Here is a 21,369-nt window from a genome sequence, read left to right on the forward strand (position 1 = left end):
TTATCTGAAGACCTTTCCAAAATCGTTTCAAGGTCCTTGCCAAACAATAATTCCCCCTGAAATTCCATAGCACACAGGCGATGCTTGGAGGATACGTCTCCCTCCCAAGCATTCAACCATATTGCCCGCCTGGAGGCATTAATCAAAGCAGTTGTTTTTGCTGCAGCCCTTAGCGACTGTCGCTCCATCTGCCAGAAAAGCTACTGTTCTCTCCATGACCGGCAGGGATTCCAGCATCTTTTCATGTGAGGTACCTGCTACGAGATGCGCCATTAACCCCCGCATCCACTTCTCTAAGTTGCGGGTAAGACATATGGCCGCTATTGCAGGTTTGAACCCAAAGGATGCTGCCTGATATGCCCTTTTTAGCAATATTTCTGCCTTGCGGTCCATGGGATTTTTTAGACTGCCTGCATCCTCAAAGGAGAGGTCAGCTGATTTAGAATGCTGGGCCAGAGGAGCATCAATTTTAGGACATTTTGCCCATGGCTCCTGATCATCCTGTGAGAATGGAAATCTTCTCTTGAATGACCTTGGAATAAAAAAATCTCTTTTCAGGCTGTTTCCACTGAGAAGATATAACACTTCTGATTGATCTATGCACCGGGAAGTTTCTGCTACCTGTGTCCTCTAGTCCTCTATATATATCATCCTGTATTGAGGCTGAGGGGGTTGTATCCTGGATATGTTCAGATTCATACACTGCTTTCAACAGCTCTGGGGTATCTTCCACATTAAATAAGTATCTAGGGGTTCTGGTAGTGGGAATGTCCTCCCCTGACTCTCTGGTCTCCCCCTCCTCCAGTGATTCTTCCGATTCCTCATCAAAGGATCCCTGAGAAGAATCGGGTTCTACCGGGCCTACTTTAGGGGGTAAGGGTTGCACCCCCCGATCCTGGGGTGTCAATGCCTGTGACCCATGAGGTTCCTCTCCTCTCCCTGTGTGAGATCTGGCCTGTAAGGCAATAGGCTGGGTTCCCACCTGTCCTGGTTGAGGAGGCAGCAGAGGCTGCAATACAGCTTGCATCTGTGGTTGTGTAGGAAAGGCTGCCCGAAAGGCCGCAAAGGTTGTGGCTAATTCCTTTTTCATAGACTTCATTAGGTCTATCATAAGAACATTCGTATCTGAGCTAGACTCCTTACTCTGATCCTGCCCCCTATGTCTACATTTGTCGCAAGAGGATCTACTATAGTTGGGCGGCAAAACATCCCCACACTTTGAACACTTGTTGGTTTTCTGCGTAGACTTTTGGCCCCTCTGCAGAAACAAACACAGATAGAGAGACAAAACTACCATCACATTTCTATTCTACCTGTTTCTTCAACCATAAAGCAGGGATAGAAAAAACGGAAAACCCTTGTACCTGAGCCGGCGCTGGTTCTGAGTCTGCGGCCGGTACCTTGTTGCTGCCCGCAGTGGAGGATTCTGTATGCTCCATCTCCACGCCGCACTGACAGCGTGTCGGCGTTACACGTGCGCTCCCAGCTATATCGTAGCTGCCTTCAGCCCCCGGCACCGCCCCCAGAGGTCAAAGTAGTACTTCCTGCCGTCCGGCCAATAGACGCCCCTGTGGGCGGAGCTAAGCGCCTCACCTCTAACGGGTAAGCGCATCACATGATCCTCCAGCGTCTGGAGCGCCCAACACCATGAAGAGGGCGGCCTGAGGAAGGACACAGCGCGCCCACCGCTATGGGTGGCTGCGTCGATCGGCGGCTACTTGGTCTTCCCAACGCTGTGCGTAGCCTCCCATCCGCCTTGCCAACACAAGCTCCAGCTGCCCCCTCCAGGGGACCCCTACAGCGTGCACTAACCACGGGTGAGTGGAAACAATAATGAACTAACGGAGGAAGGGGAGAGTTGGTTAAGTAGGCGGGAGCTGCTAGGTTAATTTGATTAATTGGTGCATTGTTTCCACAGGGGAGGGACTCAATAGTAATCTCAGGTGAGCTGTCCTGGAGGATGAGGGGAGAAATGTATTTTATGGTGGTACTTTACACCTGCCCATTTGCAAACAATTTATCCATTCTCCCCACTTTGTTTTCATGGTTGTAATACTGGGAGGTTATCTCCTATTATGGGATTGCCCTGCTGCGTAGACATTTTGGAAGGAATGCCGTAATTTGGCTCCTGAGTGTTCTCCTTTACCATTTCCCTAAGTAAGCTTCAGGCATTATTATTATTATTAGAAACTAGACTGCATGCCTAAAGGTGGCCACACACACACACACACACACACACACACACACACACACACAATACAATTTTTGAAATATCTGTTAAATTCAAGAATTGCAATCTCACACACACACACACACACTTTCTCCCCAATTATAAAATGATTGGAAACCCCGAGAAAATTGCTAGGCTATGCATATTAATAAATTGACAAGCTAACGGACACAACAATACAATCTTTAGAGAAATTGAAGAAAAATCGCCAGCATTACGGATCGATCAAAATAGATAAAAAAACAGGAAATCCGATCTGATTTTTCAGTCAAAAACAAACAAACAAAAAAAAAAAAGCTTTTGATTTTTTCGGGAGATATTTATCGAATTGCCGTAAAATCAGATTATTTTATTGTATCGTGTGTGGCCACCTTAAAATGTGACACATTGATTAGCAGTGTTACCAATAGATGAATAACTTGAATGGCAGAAACAAACCCTGGAACAGGAGGTAATTTATTTTATCAAAATATCATATTCAACCACCATCAACCGGTAATACTTTATTTTTTTTATCCAAGTACACTTGACAACACAATAGTGATTCAAAATATTCTTAATAGCTGCTTTTAAAGTTCAAATTTACATCTCAGTGAACTTTGAGAGAAATAATAAAAAAAACTCAAACAAAAAACAAACAAAACAAAAAACACAAACGAAAAATGAAAACAAATAAAGATTTCTGAAATAAAAATGTTCACTCTTCATACCTTTACATAGGTACCTTCACGAGGTATCATAAATCCAGGTTATTTTAGAGTTGCTTCTCTGATGCTACCTCCATGTTCTGCATAGAATAAATCTAAGATGTAAAAGTACCCATCAGACTGTTAGACATATATAAATAGAAATGGCGCTATCTTCTGTTCACGTTTTAGCTTCAAAAAGAAACCAATAAATTGCACCCGTTGTGCTCGGCAGGACCTGAAAAAGACTGAACGACGATGCTTAGCTGGGCCCACCACAGGCAACAGGGCTGACCTGTCCAGAGACAGAAACAGTCAAAGCAAGATATATAAAATGTTGAGACTTCTGTGTCATCTACACTAGTGTACATAGAAAGACAAAATTGAAAAGTGCAAGGCAATATTTGCAGTTCTCAAAGTTATTAGGCACATCCATTCCTTTAAAGCAAGCTTTGTAGAATAATTCCAGTTTTTTTTTCTTCATGTTGCCCCCCTTAGAAGTCTATTTTTTCTCTTAAGAAAAACGGGAGAGGGAGAAAAAAAAAATTACATCCTGTAAACCATCAAGTTATCCTTTTTTCTTTATGGAGTGTTCAGCTGTGTCTCGTTCTGCCTTTTTTTATCCTTGCCGGTTTAGGCTTGGGGATATATTGGTTGTTTGCTTGGAATTCAAGTTCTTTCCTAAAGTAATAGATGGTTTTGTTCAATCCTTCCTCCAGTGGAACCTATGGAGAGAAGAGGCACAGAATTCATAATTTTGAGGCACCAGCAGAGGCCTTCAGTAAGACCTTGTGTGTTACCATGTCAATGGTATCCCCAAAAGGCAATGTTGTACTCCAATGTATTAAACAGAAACACACAAAAAGTGTACATACCTGAATTATAGGTACATGCAGCACAGTGATGTAGCCACAGTAGGTGGCAAATGATATCTCAGCTACTAAAGAAAGGACGAACTGCACTAGACTTAAGCCTGCCCTCTCATTTGCCAACTACCATGGTTTCCAGATTGATTTTAATACTAGTACTTGAAAATGAATCATTAAATCAGAAACAAACTGTTTGCATTACACTATTTACTATAAGAAATGTAATGTCTGTGGTGGCTCACACACTGTGGTCCTGTTTCTACTGTTGCAAGTGGCTGAGCTGTTCTGTTGCAATATGTCCTAATAAGATTGTAGCAGAAGAGTATTAGGCAGCACCCAATCATAGAAGAGCGACGTGCTATGGTTGTTGTCCCTCTGTCCCAGGAACAGCAGTAAGGATTCGAAGAGAATGGACTCAGCACCGTCTTCAGTAATTCAAGCTCTTTTATTAAAGGCATCAGGATACAGCAAATAGGGCAAGGAGCGACAACATTTCGAGAGGAGCTCCTCTTTATCAAGTCAACATGTCCTCGGAATACAAACAAAGCAGCCTTATATAGGGGTAGCTCCACAAAGGAGCCAATCAAAAATGACCAGGGCGCACTGCTGTCGACCTACCCCTTTAAAATCTGTCAAAATCACTCCCAGGAGGGATTGGTCGGCAGTAGTGGGCCCAGTCATTTTTTATTGGCTCCTTTGTGGAGCTACCACTATATAAAAGGGCTCCTGCACACTTCATGCAATTCTGATGACACGATTTTACATGCTATTCCGATTTGTGATTTTTTTTAAAAATCGGTACTGCATGCTGCATTCTTCTTATTATTTTGATAGTATCCAGGGGAAATCGGAAAAGCAAAATCAGATTTGCAGTGTGCAGAGGGCCTAAGGCTGCTTTGATTGTGTTCAGAGGGGATGTTGACTTTATAAAGAGAGGAGCTCCTCTCGAAACGTTGTCACTCCTTGCCCGATTTGCTGTATCCTGATGCCTTAATAAAAACTTGAATTACTGAAGACTGTGCTGGGTCCATTCTCTTTGAATCCTAATAAGACTTACCTACTGTAAATTATTGTGACAAGTTCCTAGTCTTTTAAGTACAGTACTTCTGCCTCCGCTTCAGTGCTTGCTTTGAAGAAAAATGCATCTGTAGGGAGCTTGTCACCTGACTGGAATCCAGCCTCAACTTCCATTAGCACGATTATAAACCAGCCCAATTTAAAGGATACCCGAAGTGACATGTGACGTGATGAGACAGACATGGGTATGTACAGTGCCTAGCACACAAAAAACTATGCGGTGTTCTTTTTTTCTTTCGCTGCCTGAAAGCGCTAAATATCAAGTATGTAAGTGGCTTACTCAGTCCTGACTCAGACAGGAAGTGACTACAGTGTGACCCTCACTGATAAGAAATTCCAAGTATAAAACACTTGCCTAGCAGAAAATGGCTTCGGAGAGCAAGAAAGAGGTAAAAAGGGGAATTTCTTATTAGTGAGGGTCACACTGTAGTCACTTCCTGTCAGGACTGAGTCAGCCACTTACATACCTGATATTTAACTTTCAGGCAGAGAAAGAAAAAAAGGGAACACAGCATAGATATTTGTGTGCTAGGCACTGTACATACACATGTCTATCTCATCATGTCACATCGGGTATCCTTTAATCTTATATTAATGCATGTTATCGTGCATATGACCACTATGTTTCAAATGTGGTTTTCCAGCTGTAAACCTTTAAATGCTTGGAATAGGACACAAAAGCAGGGCTGTGGAGTCGGAGTCATGGAGTCGGAGTCGGGCAATTTTGGGTGCCTGGAGTCGGAGTCGGGAAAAAATGCACCGACTCCTAATGAATTTGTAACTGTAATTAAAATAGAAAATATGATAAAATGTTCTATTTCTCAAATAGTCATTAAAAATAATGTATATATACAGTATATATACAGTAATAGCTGTGCTTTGTCCACAAAAATGAAATAAACCAATCAAAATTAGTTACTTGTGCTGCTTCAATAAAGCAGTGCCCGTATTTTTAAGGTCAGATATACATATCTGATTGTGACTGTATATATGATGTGTACACAGGAATCTCTTAAATATACTAAATAACATCTATGCTGTAAGAATAAAGCCTGATGTGTAGCCGTGTCACTAATAGAGATGGTCAACGAGATGGAAATAATTCCGCATTGATGCTGATTTATGCAAATTTATGCACTCTCTTTGCTCATGAAATCAAATAATTTGATATGTTATTAAAATTTGGTTTGGTGACTACAAATTAAAGGGTAACTGAGACGGATGAAAAGTAAAGTTTTATACATACCTGGGGCTTCCTCCAGCCCCCTTCAGGCTAATCAGTCCCTCGCTGTCCTCCACCACCCGAATCTTCTGCTATGAGTCCTGGTAATTCAGCCAGTCAGCGCAGTCCGGTCGCATGCCGCTCCCACAGCCAGGAACATTCTGCACCTGCGCAATAGTGCTGCACAGGTGTAGTATGCTCCTGGCGGCGGAGTGTGTGCATGCGCACTACGCCCGACTGGCTCAAGTACCTGGACTCATATCAGAAGATCCAGGTTGTGGAGGAGTACAACGAGGGACTGATTATCCTGAAGGTGGCTGGAGGAAGCCCCAGGTATGTATAAAACTTTAATTTCATCTGTCTCAGGTTTACTTTGTTACACAGTAGTACTATACTCTACATATGCACTCCCCACAGAGCTGCAGGGAATCCACTGAGAATGTTGTGCACATTGAACACAGAGGTGTTGTCTATCGCCCATAAACCTAGTTCACATTGTGCATGAAGAATGTGTAATAGAGGAAGAATCTCCTTATTCCCCTGCAGAGTACCTGCACATCATTCTTAGATGTACCCACACTTACATTGCCTAGGGCCTGATAGATGTTCTTTGTTCCGGTTTGTACCTTTTACAAGTACTCTTACCAAGGACTAGTTTTAGTCTAAAGGGAATAAATATAGTAGTCTACATATCCTTCTCACTTCAGTTGTCTTGTAAAATTCCTAAGCGTTGGCAGTTAAGAGACGAATTTCATGTTACATACTTTTAATCAACAAAATTGTAATATGCAAATTAGAGGAGTCGGAGTCGAGGAGTCGGAGGAATCCTAAACTGAGGAGTCGGAGGATTTTTGGACCGACTCCACAGCCCTGCACAAAAGGTTAAAAAAAAAATTCAATTTACCTTATATACTGGTGTATAATAAGCCTACCCGTGTATAAGCTGAGGCTCCCACTTTTTCTTCAGAAACCAGCTAAAAGTGATTGACTCGTGTATAAGTCCTCTCCCCACTATCGCCCCCTCCATAGTATTAATAGACAGATGTGCCTTTAGTATCAGGCATCACCCCTACTCAGTATAGCGAGATGTGCACCTAGTATTAGGCACACACCATTACTAGATGTTCCCCCTGTATTAGGCATCACTCCCATAGCCAGCTGTGACCCCTGTATTTGGCACCGCTAACCCGTACCAAGCTGTATTATGCATCGCTCCTTGGCCAGCTGTGCTCCAGTTTGAGCCTGGGAGAACACCTCAAACTGCTACTGCCTGCTTGAAGGTGTACATCTCCCTGCCAGCGGGTCTGTGTCTGCAGGAATGTCCCGGCTACGCCTTAGCCAGATGTACCCGGGAAATCAACTGCTGCTGCCGCCTGCATGAAGGTGTCTGTCTCCCCGCCAGCATGTCCATGCCTGCAGAAAAGTCCCCAGCTACTTGTGCAAGATCGGAGCGAGCAGTAAGGACGTCAGAGCCTGGGTTCCCTCATCAGTCTGCATGACACTCTTGCTGTGTCTCAAGATGCCTCTAGATGGAGTCAAAGATTAGACACAGCGAGAGTGCACTGGAGTTTCTCTGATAAACTTTAAACATGCCATAATTTGCCGTGAATATCCTATTTTTGGTTTTCTTAGTACACGATTTGAGGTTTGAAAATCAGCACAGTAAAATGTCTTTGTACATGTGCTTTTTACAAGTGCTTAACTATCCACTTGGTATTCAGCATAAAGAGCTGTCAGGTAAATTTGTCAAAGAGTGGCCAGAATTAGTTGGTTTTGTATGAGATTTGTAAAGGAACCATTTGAGTTTATATTAAGGCCCTGTATGGTTTTCATGCCAATTATACGTACCAAAGGTTCCCAGTTAATCAGAAGTTTGGCTTTCCTAATATCTGGCTTTCGCCTTTGTGGATCATCCTGAGCTTCTGAAAGGAAGTTTATTTCCCCACCACTTCCTACAAGGCAAAAAACAAACAATTAGCGGGATTCAGAGGGTTAACTATGCAAAATATATGCATTTAATATTTATATAGCACTGACAACTTCTGCAGTGCTGTACAGAGTATATGGTCACTTACTATCCCTCAGAGTGGCTCACAATCTAATCTTTACCACAGAGATACATCCAGGTCCGGATTTACCATAAAGCACTGTAGACACGTGCCTACAGGCGCCTGATGATGGAAAGGCAGCTTACTCCCCTCCGCGAGCGCCTCCTTCCCTAGGCAGAGTCCTGATGCGAGTGTAAATGAGAGCTTACTACTTCTGGAATTCCACTGACAAGATCGCCCATCAGTCAGGGGAACCTCTACCTACCTAATACTTGGGGGTACCTCTAACTACTTAATATTGAGAGTACTTCTGGCTACCTAATACTGAGGGACACCTGTAGCTACCTATGTTGGGCAAGGGAAGTAAGGGAGAAGTGACAGCTTTGCCAGTCAGCACACTTGCGGTGCAGTTTGGGGGTTTGCAGGTTCATGGAGGGCGAAGTCTAGGGTGCCAGGACATCTGTGCCTATATACTCCTGTTAGGTAAATCCATGCCTGGATACATCTATTGTAGTCTATGGCCAAAACGGAAGCAAATGGCTGGCTTCATCAGTGTTAGTCAGCCAGTAACGCACATTATACAAGCAATGTACCCGTCATGTTATATGCATAACCAGAGTTTTACTATTTATGTATACGTGCGATATGGAGCTTGCATAACTCACATTGAACTTTACAAAACTATCTGCACACATGTCCGTTAACGTTCTTTAGTACATCTACCTCATGGTAACAAACTGGTCTGATCGCTTTGTGAGCAACATGCTGCAGAAGACCTTACTGGGTGGAACTTTAAAACAATGCAACATTGCTAGACTTGTGAGTTTATTCATTGAAAGTTAATATGTTTTAACTCAAATGTATAGGTATGTACACGTCATGAGTCACTAAAATAAACACATAAGCAAACATTTGCATTAACTGATGTAAAATCATATTGCTAAGTTGCCAAAAACCAATTCCGTAATTATTTAAAAGTGCAAGTGACTGCCGCTAAAACAAATTCAAGAAGACTCAGCAGCCATGATTAACCTTACTAAAAAAAAGATGGTGACAAGGACATAAGTGAAAGCAACCAGGGATGTGCCAGCAGCTTACACAGATTTTTATTAGAATAGACATTAGGTCTGTCATTGTGATTGTAACTGAGATTTGCATTAGGGCAAGTGGATGTCTTTCCCATAGCGGCTTATGGTGGAAACATCTGCCTTCAGACTCCAACGGGCCAAGCTGTAGAGAATTGTACCAGGATAGCCATCTGTGAAAGCAGGACGTTTTGAATCCTGATGATATACTTTTAAAATTAGCTTATAAATGGTACCGTCCCGATTCAAAAATTCTCAGTATTTCAGGCCTAGTTATACGGCTTTGCCTGTACACAACTGGAATGATACGAAGCACCTGACTTCGCAAATTACATTTTTTGCGAAATTCACTTATGTGAAAGTCTCCGCACGAGGAGAGGCTCAAACGGAGCTGTACCGTTTTGTTCTAGAGAGCACCACCAGAACAGACTGCTTTAGAAACCTCTCTGCTCTTCTCTGAAGGAGACCATGGACTTAAAAAGCAGATAATTTGTGAACACAGGTTTCAGTCGATCTGAACCCCCTGCAACAAGTACTTCCACCCACTGTCACTATGTGCCTGGCTCAGATTACATTCCCTGAGGTCACCATGTAATTAACCACCTCATGATTAGGAGTCTAATCAACAACTGGCAGGATATCTCAAGGGCAAACAGCACTCACCAACAAGGTGTTTAATTAATCTGGCAAATTCAAGAATCGTATGCTCTTCCGGGTTCCCCTGTGGAAGAGATGAAAGCAGATTATAGCTCTAATTGCAAATTTCAGTTATTAACATCCCTATTGCTGTACTGAATGTATAAGCAGGCTCTCGTGTCAAACAGTTAAACAATGCTGTAACTCCCACACACAAAATTAATTTCTGTAATACCGTGTACGCAAGATACAAACATGGGTGTATAACACAGGAGCCAACATAAATAAGAGAGTAAGTGACCCATTTCCACTTGTGTAGAATACGCAGTTGTTACCCCCCCCCCCCCCTCAGAATCGCACATGGAAACACTGCCCATTCCATCAATGGCATGCCGGTGCCATACTGGATGGCATGCTGCAGTTTACCACTGCATGTATCCTAATCTCTATAGCCATAATGTTTCAATGGTTTTTATAAAACAGTTTTTGAAAATTTTTACAACAGACTTAATAAAGTAAGTCTTATATCTCTTGAACAAAATAATATACATTACATACATACTCACATATATAAAGACAGTGTTTCTTGTCATTGATATGCAAAAATCAGTACGTATACAAATGTCTGTTTGAGCTATATATCTACAACACTATTTGTATGTAGTCCAGACCACCAAGATGTTATAAGTCAATATATTCTTCAAATGGATTCAGCTCGACCTGGGAAATGGGGGATTGAGACCACCCTACAGAGATCCCAGGGAACCAAACCACTTTTCTATAGACAGTGTCCAACTGCCAATCTCGTTCACCTAACTAGATGATTGACCAGCAATCACCCAGACAGGATTCCAAACTAGATTTTAATATGATATAAGCAGTAAGACAGGTGAACCAGGCCACAAAAAGTCAACAGTCCTACAAAAATCTAGGTAGTTTTATATACAACAGAATTTTCCTTATTATAATCTGTTAATATAGATAAACATAGTATGATCTTAATTCTCTCCTATTAATTTTCTATATAATCTAAGCAGAGAAAAAACCTAAACCTAAATTATCAATAATAGTTTTATATAAGGATTAAACAGAACCAGAATAGAGTTTCTATTCATTCCTTATTACCTCCAAAAACATGAGAGGAAGAAAATAGAAACTATACAACCAGTTATGTTCACATAAACACACATTGTATTATTAAAAATCAAAAATTTCAGACTCTGGAAAAAGCAAAGACCAAAATTCTATCTTTCTCATAAAGGGTTCAAGAACCCCTGTATTCATTGCCCACTTTTCTGCAGATCTCTATAGCCATAAATGAGGGTATAACAAACCTTTTTGAAGGTTTGTTCATACCAAAATACTAGAAAAGGCTCTAAATGGAAATGCAATCACAGGGATCCAACAATGGAAGCAAATATGGGAATCCACTGCTAGATCCTGATAGAAGTTTTTAGTAAAACTACTGTTCTAGTATCCTTACACTGTAAGCTTCCACTACCTAATCCAGCCAGATGAAAATTCTGTTAAAATGTAACCACAGCATGGTTGGATCTGTAGCACTGCCAAGTCTTTCAGCCTGAATTAACATTCTGCTCTGGTGTGAGCAGCTGGCTCTGTGTCCAGTATGGTCTATGAAAGCTAGTCCCTCCCTACACAAACAAGAGTGGACACATGACTAGTCAGAAAGGAGCAAGGGAGGAAGAAAGTGTACGACAAGTCTGTTAGGGCCCTTTTCCACTAGCTGAGTTTTTGCCAAAAATGCAAAACGCATGCATTTGCTGATTCTTAAGTGCAGCCTGTTTAAAATAAGAATCTTGGGTGGCCTTTTCCAATGCTGCGTTCCGATTAAAAACAAAACAAAAACGCATGTCTGTGTTATTGCGTTTCAATGTAAAGTATAGGAACGCATGAAAAACGCATAGAAATGCATTTGCGTTTTGCATTGATTTAACCACTAGTATCCATTTTCAAAAATCAAGACAACACTTGCCAATCAGAAAAATGCAAACATAAAAAACCCACATCAAAATTGGTCAAAAACGCAAACGCAGTCGCAGTGGAAAAGGACCCTTACTTATTTACTAAGCCTGTCACCTTGGAGGGATCACGCCTCAATCCCTCAGGTGACAGCTGGGGGCTGAGGTTGTAAAGACACATTCTGTTACTATGCAACAAAGGGCTGATAGAGCATTGCATGCCAATTCTCAACAATGTTTGCAGGTGGCTGGATTAGGACGTGGAAAACCTTTTTACTGGGTAAGGAACAAGACTTTTATTAAAACACTTCATCAAGTGCAGTATATGGTAAAGTATATACTTTGATCCATTACAGGGTCCCATCAGAGCCTGATCACACTAAATGTAGTACTGAGTAGTATTCCCAGCTGTGTACCAGCCCTTCACCAATGCTGTCCAGAAATTTTCAGGATTCCAGCTCCAGTCACACTACCTGAGGTGCGATGCTGTACCAAGTAGAAAGGTATCCCCAATATACATATACTGTGATTGGAAAAATCATTGGGTACAACACATCACAATATCACTGCTGTCCTGCACAACTTGCTTGGAAATATATCACTGCACTTGATGTTACTGATTGATAAACTTTTGATCACTTTCAGGTTGTTTGTCAATCAGTAGCATGAAAGTGAAGATTTTTTTTTTATATAAAAATAGGTGAATACATTTGCTAAAAAAACAACAAACAAACAAACAGACCCCATGTGTGACAGGCTTTCCACAGCTTATATAGTACTGTAAGATCCTACCTAGCATACAGTGACCCATGCCCTACCCAGGCAGGCCCCTTTAGCTGGCTGCTCCACCCAGCTGATACATCTGACCACTCGCCTGTCAAAATGCAGCAGAACTGTGGTACACTAAATATGTTGCATGTGACACTACCCACCACCACCCAACTACAATACATTTTTGGCTAGATCACTAAATGAGTGGTAGGATGATATACATTTTTTTTCTCCCACTTTGCCAGGTTTTCAGCATTTCATTTACAAAAATAGAGCTGCTGTTTTCTGGTGACAAAGGATTGAAAAGTGGGCACAGAAGCATCGTATATACCCTAAAGTGGATGAACAAAAGGATACTTGAAGTGAGAGCAACATAGAGGCTGCCATATTTATTTCATTTAAAAGCATACCAGTTGACTGGTGTCCTGCTGATTTTTCTGGCATTGGTGATGCCTGAACCACATACCTGAATCACGCATGCAGCTAATACAGTCAGATCATCAGGGTCTATGGCTAAAAGTATTGAAGGCAGATGGGCCTCGATTCATCATTCTCTTTGAGATAACTTTTTCCAGTTTGTTAAATTACCGAATTCGAAGTTTAGCGATTTCTAGTTGTATTCATCAAGGTTTTTCCTCATTCGGTGTGAATTCGATAACAATTCGGTAACCATTCGGTAACGTGTCGATATTTCCATTTTACAGTGGTACTTTAACACAAGGCCATAAGATTCCCATGGAATTGTGGGTAAAAGGCAGTCCTTTGAGCACTACGTAGCAACATTCTGAATAGGGCTTTACACCTGGACCAGGATTCTGAAAGTGGTTGGGACAATCCCACAATTTGGTAGGAGCCTTTTCTAAAAAATTATAGTGCAGCTAGCAAATTAGTTAACCCTGACACTGCCTGTGTTCTCTTACAAGATGATTCAAGAGAAATGCAGATGTCGTGTTATAGCAAATAAATCTATTCTCTTACAAATTTATATGGTTGCAGACCTTATTCTTGCCCTTCTGCGCCTTTGAATCACTCTCAGCTGATACATAACCACTTCAAATGGCTCCATCTTTTCTGTCAGCAATGATCTGACAGGAATAACGACAGAGCAGTGAAGGAGATAACTAATCCTAAATGTAACGCTAAACCACGCCCACTTTCTTTTTCATGAATTGCACTTTATTCCGTTTTAGCGAATCGTTACCGAATCGTTACCGAATGTTCGCTAACAGCTGTAGATAACTTTGATGAATCCTGAAATGAAGTTAACAAATTCGGTATTTTACCAAACTGTTGTTAACAAATTTGCTAAGTGTTGATGAATCGAGGCCATGATCAGCAGGACAGCCAGGCAATTTGTATTGTTTTAAAGGAAATATGTCAGCCTCCATAACCCTCATTTCAGGTGCGCTTTAAAATGTGAAAAAAAGACAAATAGTATAAAAAAAGTGTCAAATGCCAAGTGTTCAGCAGATGTTTGAGCAATTCAAGACTGGTCTCCAGACTTTCCTATCTCCATCGCATCCATCAAAGTGGTGGATAACATTTACTCATTATTACTGAAAAGATGGGGCGTTTGCTTGAAGTATTTGGACATTTAACTCATCTGCATGTAGCTTCAGAACACACATGTAACCAGCAAAGTGGGCTCACCAGATTAACAGGGCTGCTGACGTTGCTGTTCATTAAAGCTACAAGTCCATTTACCAAGTCACTGGAAAAGAAAACAGAACATGTATTACTTATTTACTTTGCTTTAAACTCTGTATAAATGGTGGAATTCTGGTTAGCAAAAAAAACAAAAAACAAAACAAAAAAAAAACACCATTTTAAGGTTCCCTCTAATTTACATGCTTCTATGTGATAAAGGTATGCCTAGTCAATTCTCCTAATAGGATGGTTGGCTGCACAGAGGCCATAGGGGGTAAGAACAGAAGCTAACCACCACCACTGCTGAATGGACCTCAGAACAAGGGAAGCCACTACAGCACCAGTGTAATTTAAGACATTTAACAGATATTGGCCTCAATTCACTAAACTTATCTCCTGTCTTTAATAACTCTTTTAGAGTTGTTACCATGGTGATAAGGCATGTAGTATTCAGGAAACATTTTACCGCAGGCAAGCCTAAAGTTAACTCTTCTGTCTTTAAATTAACTCTCCAATCCTTAAAAACTCCAGATTTAAAGACAGGCTGTTAATTAGCTGCATGTGAAAAGAACTACAGAGGAGGTAAATTAACTACAGAGGAGGTAAATTAATTACAGAGGAGGTAAATTAACTACAGGAGAGGTAACTTAAGGAATGAAGAGGTAAGTTAACTCACGTGTGGAGGTAAGTTTTCTCTTGCCTTATTATCTCTAGCATGATCTTAGTGAATTGAGGCCAATGGCTTCAATTCATCAAGCATTACCGCATTCGGTAATGCTGAAAACAGCTGACTTAACGGAGCACTTTAGAAAATGTTAATTCATCAAAGCTGTTACCGAATGAGAAGCTGAAATGACAGAGCAATGAGATAAATTACCGACTTGTGCTAATTCATCAAGGTTCCCACATTCGCTAACACATTTGGTGATTATCTCCAGCTCTACCCTGTCGTTACAGGCTTTAAAAGCCTTCTGTGTGAAGGTTTTCATGATTAGCAGGAGCAGGCAACCAATAGAAACAGCCCCTGTTCTCCTGCAAGTGCTGCTGATAGGTGCTGATAGGTCACAGGCTTCTTCAAACAAGCTTTCAGACCCCCCAGGCAGTGAGCAGAGAGAACGGTACAAAATATATTCCCAGATACCCTTCGGTGGTGTAACCCTTTCAGGCCCTGTTTGATAATGCAAAGATGCTGGTGGTGAAATCACCAAGCATGGCATTTGTAATGTCTCCAGGAAGTTCATCTACGTTGTGGCAAATAAGTCAAATGTTAAGAAAGACTGATCGACAGATTCAGAGCAGCAGAGGCAGTATAAATAACAGTAACTATAACACGTTTACATCTAAAGGGATGTCTGGATGCCTTCTATTGTAATCAGCTTGTAACAACACAGAGACATTCCAAGCTGCTCTGCACCACTCTGCTGTTATCTAACAGCCTTTGATGAATTGAAGCCTAGTAGTTCGGTAACTTAACGAACCTCTACCACACATGGGAAAATATTGATGAATTAGCACAGTGAAGTGTAAAATACCGAATGCGGTATTTTAAGGACTGGGGTTTTGTTATCGAACACCCTTTGATGAATTGAAGCCATAATCCCTAGTATTCAATATTCTGGGACATAACATATCGGCTCGGCAAGCATTTATACAAAGTAGTCACTAGAGGGCATTAGCAGCCAATTTTATGCAGGAATTCACATAAAACCAAAATCAAGGATTATCACGTTTTCTACAGGGCACAGCATCTAAAAAAACATTTGCTTTCGGCATGTACTCCAACTTCATTAATTCTAACATTAAACCACATTCTGCAAGCAAACATGAGCACTCCTCTGTTTATTGTGATGTGCAGGTTTCAGTTTAGTCTTTTAAGCTCAGACAGACTGATACAGCATTATAGTAGGTATTAATATATTCGTGTAGAGCATAGGAACCTGAACCTGTAATATAGCAATGATTACCACAATTACCACCTTTAGTTCTAAGTGATTAATATTTTGCAGAAAGTCAGATAGCTTAACTGCCTTCCTGAGAAACTTAAAGTGAACCAGAGACGAAGCACCCTCGTGTATTTTACCATATACTGTATATCAAGCGGGAACATTCGAGAAAACACCTACCCTGCTCTCGGTTTCATTCTTCACTGCTCAGCCTGCTTCTAAGCAGCCCTGATAAAATCCCCAACTGAGCATTCAGTCTGGCTTTGCTCAGGAATCATAGCAGAGTCTGTTTTCTCTGATGTCTTTTCAAGCCCAAGCCTGCCCCCTTCTGGCTCTGCTATAATGACTCAGCTATAATGATTCCTGAGCAAAGCCAGACTGAATGCTCATTCAGGGATTTTATCAGGGTTGATTAGAAGCAGGCTGAGCAGTGAAGCATGAAAGAGAGCAGGGTAGGTGTTTTCTCTAAAGTTCCCACTGATATATATATATATAGTAAAATACATGAGGGTGCTTCATCTCTGGTTCACTTTAATTGTGGTCCTCACAGGCAGTTGAGCTGTCAGGTAGCTGGCTTTACAGTAGCTAACCAAGCAAACGCCTCAGTACAAACAGTACAGTGGCTGAGAGACCATGAAAAACTGAAACAAAAACAAATGAGTAAGACCTGAGATGCACTAAGCACTTTCTGAGAGCTTTTCTGACCGTTGGGAAAAAAAAAAAAAAAAAAAAAAAAAAAAAAGGAAGGAGCTCCCATTGAGTGCAAAAATCGTGGTTAAAAAAAAAAATCTATGCGATCGCGATTTTTCAAAAAAAAAAAAAAAAAAATCATGATTGCAGCGATTTTACCATATTTTAATGCAAGTTAATGGGAGTGTTTTAAAAAACCGCTCAGTCAGCACTGATGGTCAGAAAAGCTCTCAGAACGTGCTTACAGTGTGTCTAAGGGCTAGTTCACATGGCAAGAGCTTTGTCTAATCACTTGTGATTTTAAAAGTTCTTGCTAATGTAATGCTATGTGTATGTTCTCACTTGAGCAATGTGATTTTATAAAAATCATCCATAGCATTACATTAGCAAGAGCTTTTCAAAATCACTAGCCCTTAAAAAAAAGGTCTTGTAGTGTGAACCAGCCCATGGCTAGGCAGACTGTTTACAAATCAATTCTCCATCTGCTTTGTCCTCAACAGATGACTGAAGTGACTATTTTCTTGATATGTCTGCTTATGTAATACCCACAGCTAGTAGTACCTACAGGACCACCAGCTAGTAGTGATGTACGAACATTGTGAACAATTATTTGCAGCGAGGCTCACTGACTTTAAATGACAGGCCAACTTTTAAAATCTTCAGGATACTCCTGCAGCCACAATTTCTTTAACCACTTCCATACCAGCAGTCTCTGACCCCTTAAAAAGAACCCGAACTGAAAATAAAAAGTCAAACCATACACAGGTCATACTTACCTCCTGTGTAGTCTACCCCCCAATCTCTTTCTCCTCTCCTGCATCCTGTTTGTCCACTGTGATCAATGGAATTCTAGGTCCTCCATTTTAAAAATGGCCATTACCCCATAACAGCTTTCTGGTCAGCACACTGTTAAACTGTAATATCACCCACTTGAGTCATAGGGAAACATGGACATTACCTTGCACGTTCCGTTGTATTTGACAACTGCTGATACATAACTGACAGCAACTGGTATATTTCAGTTCTGACAAAATATTGTCAGAACTGGAAGGGATAACTGTAAGAAGAAAATGGTGAGTTTCTGAGATGAACTGCAGTGAGATTAGTATGTAATATTCATTTGCAGCTACGTCATGTATTTATTTTAAATTTTCCTCGTTTCAGGTTCCCTTTAAGGACCAAAGACTGCTAGCAGAGTAAAACGCCACCTCTGGGCGATTTGCCGCTTACGACACTACCCCATCGCCACAGGCTCCCTCTGTCGTCTCAGCACAGTGCTGACCGCCGGTCAGGAGCCGCTTTCATTGGCTCCTGACGCTGTCTATCAATGGGAGCCAATGTGATTGGCTCTCTGTGATCACGCGGTTAGGAGCCAATGCTATAAGAGGGCAGAGCAAACAAATTGCGGCAGGTGCAAAGCGGCGAGCTCGGCGGTAACGTACGATTCAGTGCAACGTTGAATCTTTGTCCAGTCAGGGCCCAACGCTTTAATGGTTTTTACAAGATTTCACAATGTATTTCATTTCTAACATTTTTAACAAAGATTTTTTTGAATACTAAAAGATTTAATTGGCTGCCAACTTTAGCAGTTAATAGCAAAGCCCCCATACATGTTAGAATGACAGAATTTGCAGGGTATGTTAACCACTTCAGCCTTCAGTCGTTTTTCACCTTATGCATCTGAGCAATTTTCACCTCCCATTCATTCGCCTATAACTTTTTCACTACGTATCACAATGAATCGATCTATATCATGTTTTTTCCCCCACCAATTAGGCTTTCTTTGGATGGTACGTTTTTGCTTAGAATTATTTTTTTCTAGATGCATTTTAAACGGGATTATTAAGAAAAAGAATGGGAAAAAAAATAATTTCTCAGTTTTTGGCCATCATAGTTTTAAAATACATGCTACCATAATTAAACCTCACGTATTTTCTTTGCCCATTTGTCACAGTTATTAAACCATTTAAATTATGTCCCTATCACAATGTTTTATTTGGAAATAAAGGTGCATTTTTTTCAGTTTTGCGTCCATTACCATTTACAAGCTTATAATTAAAAAAAAAGCTTAGGTAACTTTTTTTTTTTTAATTGTAATTTTTTTTTAAATTACATTTATTTGGGTATTTTTTTTGAAGTGTGGGGGTAAACAGTTAATTTTAAATGTATTTGTATTTATATAAAAAAAACAAAAACGTATGTAGTTGTAGTTTTACTATTTAGCCACAAGATGGCCACAATCACAACTTTTAGTCTTGTAAGTGGGGGACTTTTTTTTTTTTCTTTAGAAAGAAAGATCGGGGCTTCTGAAATAAGCCCGTCTGTCTTTCTAACAGGGACTTTGATCAATGAATGGGAACTGTGTTCCCATTCATTGATCTCTGGGCTAACGAGCGGCAGCACGGGGGCACGCAACGCGGCACGCAACGCAACGCAGCAGACTTTTGGACATAATAGCAACGTCCATAAGGCCAAAGTGGTTGAGAAGAAGAGTGGGAACAAAAGGAAACCTTTTCAAAACATGATTTTTAATACTTTAAAAAACATTTTTTCTTTGAAGTCTGTAAAATGACATTGTGCAGCAGAATTCAGAATGTCATTGCTCTGAGGCTTGCTATAGCTGGGAATGGGATGAATGGGATTGATGTGTGAAGCAATTTTAGTAGGTCCTCGGGGGCAGGGATTGATGTGTGGGGTGTTAATCGTTTGTCGGTACTGAGAAGATATAGTCCTCTTGTTCCCACTCTTCTCCTCAACATACCCTGTAAATTTGGTGATTGTAGTATGTACGAGGGGCTTTGCTATTAACCGCTAAAAATTGGCGGGCATTGACTTCAATAGTAATGTGAACGCAAATTTTGGACAAAAATTTGCAGTAAACACGAATGACGAATGATGGTTTTCTGCCACAAACTGTTTGTCCATCACTACCAGTTACTATCCAGGCAGTAATCGGACACTAATGGAAACAGAACAAACATTTAGGGCTGGTTCACACTTGAGGGCTTGCTGATCGCTGCACTAATACAATGTAACCCTATGAGGGTGATCAACTGCAAAAATCACACATTCCTTCAATACTTTGAAAATGTTTGTAAAAATCACAATCACTAAGCAATTGTAATTTGAAGGGTGAACTAGGCCTTAATGAAATACCATGACAAAACTAATAGTATGAACTTCCAATGGAATAACCATTTATTGATTACAGATGTATGGACTGAACTTTTGATATTTTCTGTATGATCTACATACAGAAACCAGCCTTCATATTTGTTGCCTTTGTTATTAGTAGACCTCCAATTAAAAAAGGATTTTAATATATGGAATTCAGATGGTGTTCAAGACTACACATCAGTATACTAAATATTTATCAATTTAAACTGCAGCTCAATCCAGTTGTGTTAAGGAAATCATGTGTTTTTGGCTATGATAATTAGCCCAAGCTTGGGCAGAAAATAAAAATGGCAAAAGCTAACACCAGCCTACCTGACATACTGGAAAGCCCTTGTTTGAGTTCCTGATCCATAGACCTAGAAAACAAAAATGTTACAGAACTTCACTGTTACAGACAGCACAAATTGAGAACTTGTCAGGGCAATGCATTAATAAATGCCCCTATGTTGTATTGTTGGACATTGTACTGTCTTCCCTATCTATTGTACAGCACTGAATTAGGTTAGCACTTTATAACACTTAATATGAGTTATGGGGCACTAGCTCAATGGGTTGTACCCCCCTTCCCCCCACCTTCAGATAGATGGCCTTTAAAAGTATACCAGTGGCAAACACTTGTGTGGGACTTGAGGGTACAGAGATGAGGAGGGCATGTGTGCAGACACTTGCCACACTTTCTGATGTCTCCCAAGAGGCTACAATTTACCGTGAATTGGTCTGGCTGTGACTTTATTAAATTCACTGACCTTTGACTCAGATGTACTCACCTGCGCAAGCACAGGATGGCAGATCCACCATGCTCACTTGTGTACTGTGCTCCCAGTGCGCGCTCCATCACATACCACAGTTCATCTGACATACAGCGCATGTGCAGGAAAGAACATCCAGGAGCAATTTATGGCAAAAAGGAGCCTCTCAGAAGACAACAGAAACTGTGGTAGGGCTCTACACACATGCCCCCACATCTCTGTAGCCTCAAATCCCACACAGCAGTTTGCCTCGGGTATTCATCAACCTCCCTGGCATTCAATTTATGCTTGTAACTTACCAAACTGTGTCAAGCAAGGGTCTATTATACCCTTTGAGTAGAAGAAAAGTTTCAAACAAGATTGTGTGTTTTTCTCCTTTCTGTCCACTCTTCAGATTTTTGGCAGAAAACATGCAGTTTTGTGCATGTATTTTTTCGCATTAAGATTCACTTCCGTGTGCGAATTTTCGCATGTAGGTTTTTAGAGTATGCAAAAATCTACATCTGAATGCAAATTTTAATGTGAAAAATACCTGCGAAAAAACAGAACCTTGCCTTAGA

At 40.8% G+C, this 21,369-nt stretch overlaps 1 protein-coding gene across 3 annotated transcripts in view; it reads right to left on the bottom strand.

Annotated features, from left to right (window-relative positions):
* Positions 1-2,713: 2,713 nt before the first annotated feature.
* UXS1 (UDP-glucuronate decarboxylase 1) overlaps positions 2,714-21,369 on the bottom strand; it is a 120,963-nt gene continuing 102,307 nt past the window's right edge. For all 3 annotated transcript variants that reach the window (XM_068265299.1, XM_068265298.1, XM_068265297.1), the window contains 5 exons: positions 20,373-20,416; positions 14,254-14,314; positions 9,881-9,938; positions 7,933-8,036; positions 2,714-3,641 (listed from right to left, as the gene is read on the bottom strand). In XM_068265299.1, coding sequence (XP_068121400.1) covers positions 3,510-3,641; positions 7,933-8,036; positions 9,881-9,938; positions 14,254-14,314; positions 20,373-20,416 — 399 coding nt within the window. In that variant the 3' untranslated portion in view covers positions 2,714-3,509. The remainder of the gene's footprint in view (positions 3,642-7,932; positions 8,037-9,880; positions 9,939-14,253; positions 14,315-20,372; positions 20,417-21,369) is intronic.

Source organism: Hyperolius riggenbachi, chromosome 2 (assembly GCF_040937935.1).
Source record: "Hyperolius riggenbachi isolate aHypRig1 chromosome 2, aHypRig1.pri, whole genome shotgun sequence".
Taxonomy (NCBI): Eukaryota; Metazoa; Chordata; class Amphibia; order Anura; family Hyperoliidae; genus Hyperolius; species Hyperolius riggenbachi.